At 55.1% G+C, this 4,813-nt stretch overlaps 1 protein-coding gene across 2 annotated transcripts; it reads left to right on the top strand.

Moving 5' to 3' along the window:
• The first annotated feature begins 333 nt into the window (after positions 1–333).
• ATP5PO (ATP synthase peripheral stalk subunit OSCP) lies at positions 334–3,103 on the top strand. 2 transcript variants are annotated; one of them, XM_086883932.1, is made up of 7 exons: positions 334–552; positions 698–748; positions 1,070–1,180; positions 1,705–1,834; positions 1,948–2,060; positions 2,519–2,605; positions 2,913–3,103. In XM_086883932.1, the coding sequence occupies exons 1-7, from the start codon at positions 523–525 to the stop codon at positions 3,024–3,026; spliced, it is 636 nt and encodes a 211-aa protein (XP_086740058.1). In that variant the 5' UTR covers positions 334–522; the 3' UTR covers positions 3,027–3,103. The 2 variants fall into 2 exon arrangements, with proteins under 2 accessions (XP_086740058.1, XP_086740059.1); XM_086883933.1 differs by lacking the exon at positions 1,070–1,180 and having other exon boundaries at positions 454–552.
• Positions 3,104–4,813: the final 1,710 nt, after the last annotated feature.

Below are 4,813 nucleotides of genomic sequence, written 5' to 3' on the forward strand. Positions count from 1 at the left end.
TCTGGAAAAACTGATCCTCTGGGAAGCTCCCATGCTGGAGAAGTCCTTGGGGGGCACCAGGGCACAGGGACAGTGGCAGAGCCACTGAGGAGCACAAGGACACTGGGGACTCAGGGACATGGTGAGCACAGGGACACCATAGGGACACAGGGAAAGGGAACAGGGACACCCTGTGGTGTACAGGGACATCACAGGGACACCAGTGGCACAGGGACACTGTGGGTACAGGGATACCACAGGGACACTGGAGACACGACAGGGACACTGGGGACACCACAACGACACCACAAGGACGCCATAAGGGCACCACAAGGACCCTGGGGACACAGGGACCCCGTGGGGACGCGGGGGCTGTGCTCCCTCAATGGGCCGGCAGGGGGCGCGAGGCTCGAAGGCGCCGCCCCGCGGAACTACAGCTCCCAGCGTGCCCCGCGGCAGGAGCGGCCCCTACCGGCGCTGGGGTGGGCGTGGCCCCGCTGCGCCTGCGCAGTGCGTGGTGACCCTTGGGGGCAGCCGGGAAAGATGGCGGCGGCAGCGGGGCTCGTCTTGAAGGTGAAATTGGGGGGCGGCGGGGCCTGGACGGCTTTGGGGGAGAACGGTGCTGTCTCCAGCCCCGCGCGGGTCTCGGACCTTCCCCTTCCTCCCCATCCTCGAGCGCTGCGCAGACGCCGCCATTCTCCCCCTTATTCCCCGCCAGGTGCGGCAGCTGAGTACGACGGCAGCGAGACCGGTGTCCAAGCTGGTCAAGGTGAGGGGGCAGCGGCGTTGTCCAAGGGACGGGGTAGGGAGGTCTCAAAGCTGGTGAAGATACGGGGCAGGGGGTGTCCTGAAGGGCTCGGGAGGGGTCTCCGAGCTGATCGAGGTGCGAGGATGGGGGGTCCCCAAGCCGGACAAGGCGCGGTGGTCAGGGGAGGTGTCCAGGCTGGTCAAGGTGCCGGGGCAGGGCGCTGTGAGGGGCCGAGATGGTGGCGGTGAGGGGAGGGTGCAGCGCTGGCTCCCGGCTGGCCAGGGCGAGGGGCGGGGGTCTCTCCCCGGCTCCCCCGCTCAGTTCCTGCCCTCGCTCCCGCAGCCACCCATCCAGGTGTATGGGCTGGAAGGGCGCTATGCCACCGCCCTCTACTCGGCAGCCAGCAAGCAGAAGAAGCTGGAGCAGGTGGAGAAGGAGCTGAGCAGGGTGTGGGTAAGGTGTTCCACAGCCGGGGCTCCCGGGGGTGGGAGCAGGGGGAGTTCCCTGCTGTTCCTCAGGAGGGAGAGGGCTGGGCTCCTGTGCCCTGTGAGGCTCCCAGCCTGCTGGCTCCTGTACTGCCTGCCTGTGGTCCTGGTGCTTAAATAGGATATTGCCAGGGAATTGTTCCCTGAGAGGGTGGGGAGGCCCTGGAACAGGGTGCCCAGAGAAGCTGTGGTTGCTCCACCCCTGGAAGTGTCCAAGGCCAGGCTGGATGGGGCTTGGAGTAATCTGGGATAGTGGAAGGTGTCCCTGCCCATGGCATGGGGTGAAACTAGGTCCGTCCAATCTGTAAGGTACCCTCCCACCCAAACCATTCCTTGATTCTCTAGCTGGATCTGTCATTTCACTTCCCATGAGCTCCAGAGCTTTGTTCTCATTCCAGGAATGCCCTTGTTGACTACGTTGGCTGCTCCAGGTGGGCCTTGTGATGCCAGGAAATCCCCTGGCCTTTGTCACATCCTTGTGTATTCCCTCAGAGCCTCCTGAAGGACCCCAAGCTGTCCAGTGTGGTGATGAACCCTCACACCAAGAGCTCAGTGAAACAAAAAGCCGTCAATGACGCCCTGGCAAAAGAGAGGATGTCCCCAATCACTGTCAACCTGATGAGTGAGTGACCTCTGGGCTTCAGGAGAACATCCCAGCCATGCCATCCATGGGAATTGCTGTTCGGATCTGCCTCTGGTGGTGCTTTAACCCCTCGATGCGTGGCTCTTTTGCAGATCTGCTGGCTGAGAACGGCCGCCTGCGTTACACCCCGGGCATCGTCTCTGCCTTCGGGAAGATCATGAGCGCCTTCCGAGGGGAGGTGGTGTGCACAGTCACCACGGCTCAGGTGGGCGGGGAAGCTCTGGATCAGGGCAGCAGCAGGGAGTGGGAGAAAAGACAAACCTCTCCCGGTTAATGCTGCACTCTGAGATTGAAGTACTTGCTGTGGGGACATGTCTCACCTCTGCCAAGCTGAAAAATTACTGCAAAGAGCAATTGATATCCACCAGTTCCTGATCCAAAATGAAAACTTCATCCCGTTGCAGCTCAACAGGTCATGGTTGTCCTGCCATGGGCTGACAAAAGTCAGGCTGGTCTGCACACAGAGCTGCCCCCGTTCTTCATTCAAACAAGAAAATGTTTCATGAAATTAGGAAGGCACAAAGTGGTTGTTGTTCCTGTCCTGACCTTGCGTTATTCCTGTTCCAGGAAGTGTCTTCCAAGGGACCTGAGGAGAAAATTTGGGTTCTCATTATAACATTTGAGTATTTTTAAGTCCTTGATTTTCCTTCTGTTTTTTTTCAGCCCTTGGATGAGGCAAACCTCACTGAACTGAAGAGCGCTCTGAATGGGTTCCTAGCTAAAGGAGAGGTGTTGAAGCTGCAGACTAAGGTCTGGATTTTTGACTTACAAATAAATATCACTAAGTTCTTGTTAAGGGTTTCTGTGTCTGTGATTTTCAGAAAAAGATTTTATTGAATCCAGTTTCTTTGTTACATAGTTCTGGGCTTTCTTGTAGACATGATGATGTTTTCATTTCTAAAATCTTCCCTTTGGATGATGATGGACAATGAGCACAAAGTTACCTCAAAAAGGGCCCTTTGAAAAGCTTTGTATATTTTTTTTGCTAGTGTAAAACTTGTACCCTATGGTAACAAACTTCCGCTGATCGACTTTCTGTTCAATGTTCCTTCCTTAGACTGATCCATCAATCCTTGGTGGCATGATTGTCAACATTGGGGAGAAGTATGTGGACATGTCAACAAGGTCCAAGATCCAGAAACTCACAAAAATCATGAGAGAAACTGTCTAAGAGAGCTGCCCTGGTCATTCCCAGGGAAACCATGGCAACAGTCACATGGAAACAATAAAATTCTTCCTTCTTGTGGACATGGTGCTGAGTGTTTTGGTTGGGGAAGCACAGCCACGAAGGAGGAAGATGCTGAAGCTGCCCTGGGTTTATGTAGCTGTGGCTGAACATTAGTGGCACAACTTGAAGATGTGGCTCAGCCTGATTGCTGGGGAAGGACATGGAGAGAACACTGAGGGAGCTGATAAAAGAGATCAGTGCTTTGGGGGGTCTGCCAGGCTCTCCAGAAAACTCGGGGGGTTGGTCTGTACTGCTCAGGCCAAGGGAAGGGATGGCAGGAAGTGGCCCAAAGGCCATTCTAAATGGGAAGGTTTCAAATAGTGACTAGAAAAACATTCTCCAGAAGAGTGCTCAGGCCTTGGAATGAGCTGCCCAGGGAGGTGGTGGAGTCACTGTCTCTGGGAGTGCTCAGGAGAACTTTGGATGTGGTTCTTGGGACATGGTTTGAGATGATGATGGTGGCACTGGATGATCCTAAAGTTCTCTTATAAATGAATTCATGATGCATGTGAGTATTTGGGATGGGATGTTCACCCATTTCTTGTGTCCCCAGGGACAACCCAGTGTCTCCTCCCTCCCTTGCCCAATATCCAAGAGCAGAGAGTCCCTAGGCCAGCGTTCCTCTCTGTGGGAGCAGCAGGTGAAGGTTTGAGCACTTCTGCAGCCCTGAGAGAGGGGAAGGCAGCAATTCTCCTTTCTTTCTTTCATTTTTTTGCACACCAAAGGAGACTCCTGCAATGGGAAAAGGAATTGTTCTTGGTGGAGCTGCCCTGCGAGGCTCCAGCCCACACGAGAGGCCTGGGGGACATCAGGTGTGGTCCCAGCTGCAGGTTGGCACTTCCAAGCAGTGCCAGGAGTGGGAAAGTTGGAGAGAAAACAGATTATCCAGAACCACACTTGATCTGTCTCCTCTCCCTCAGCGCACTTGGAGGAGGTTCTGGATAAATGATGCACGGCAAGGCGATGAAATCAGGAGTAACTCTGATTTTACTCCTGGCGTGCTGCCGTGCAGCCTCGGGAACCAGAGGTGCTCTTGTGCTCATCTGAAGCGAGCGAGTCCTGCGGGAGTTCACAGCGATCCTGAAGCCTTGGACCCAGCTGTTGATTTTTAATTGATGCTGCTCAGTTTGGCTTCGAGGTTTCCAAAACAAAGTGGAACAAGAAACAAATTTAAAAGTTCAAAACGTGAAGAACAACAAGTGAAAAAAACTTTGTAACTGTTTTATAAGGTAATTTTATTAAGTCTTTTGTCAGTAGAGATGTCGCTCCTAACTACCTCTTTATGACTTTTGAGCCACATGTATCTCTAATTATAACTTTCTAGCATCGTTATGCCTTTTAAGGCCAGTGTAGAAGAGAATAGTGTAATCAGTAGGGGTTTTCTATCCCAAGTAAACGAAAAAACTCGTTTATCCCAAGCAGAGTAAAGCCTGTGGGTTTCGTGTCCCATGTCACCCAACGGGGCCGTGTGGCGATGCTGGCACAGCCGAGCGCAGCCCTTGGGGCCGCTGTCCGAATGCATTTGGAAGGGCACGGACACACTTGGAGCGCCGTGTGTCTTTGTGCTCCGTGCTTTTGTTGCCCGTGCGGGCGGAGCGGGGCCGGCGGGAGCCGCGCTCCCCTCAGAGCCCCTGAGGGCGGCAGCAATGGCGGCGCCGCTCCCTCAGCGGCCGGCCCCGGCCCCGGCGGGCGGGGAGCCCTCGGCAGCGCCCTGCTGGCAGCAGGGAGCG

The sequence above is a fragment of the Cyanistes caeruleus genome, chromosome 3, assembly GCF_971803275.1.
Source record: "Cyanistes caeruleus chromosome 3, bCyaCae1.hap1.1, whole genome shotgun sequence".
In the NCBI taxonomy this organism is placed as follows: Eukaryota; Metazoa; Chordata; class Aves; order Passeriformes; family Paridae; genus Cyanistes; species Cyanistes caeruleus.

Bases quoted from the DNA above. Each gene is read 5' to 3' on its own strand.
- ATP5PO (XM_086883932.1), top strand. From the start codon at position 523: ATGGCGGCGGCAGCGGGGCTCGTCTTGAAG. The intron at 553-697 runs GTGAAATTGGGG...ATTCCCCGCCAG, and splicing joins CAGCGGGGCTCGTCTTGAAG to GTGCGGCAGCTGAGTACGAC. The intron at 2,606-2,912 runs GTCTGGATTTTT...TTCCTTCCTTAG, and splicing joins TGTTGAAGCTGCAGACTAAG to ACTGATCCATCAATCCTTGG.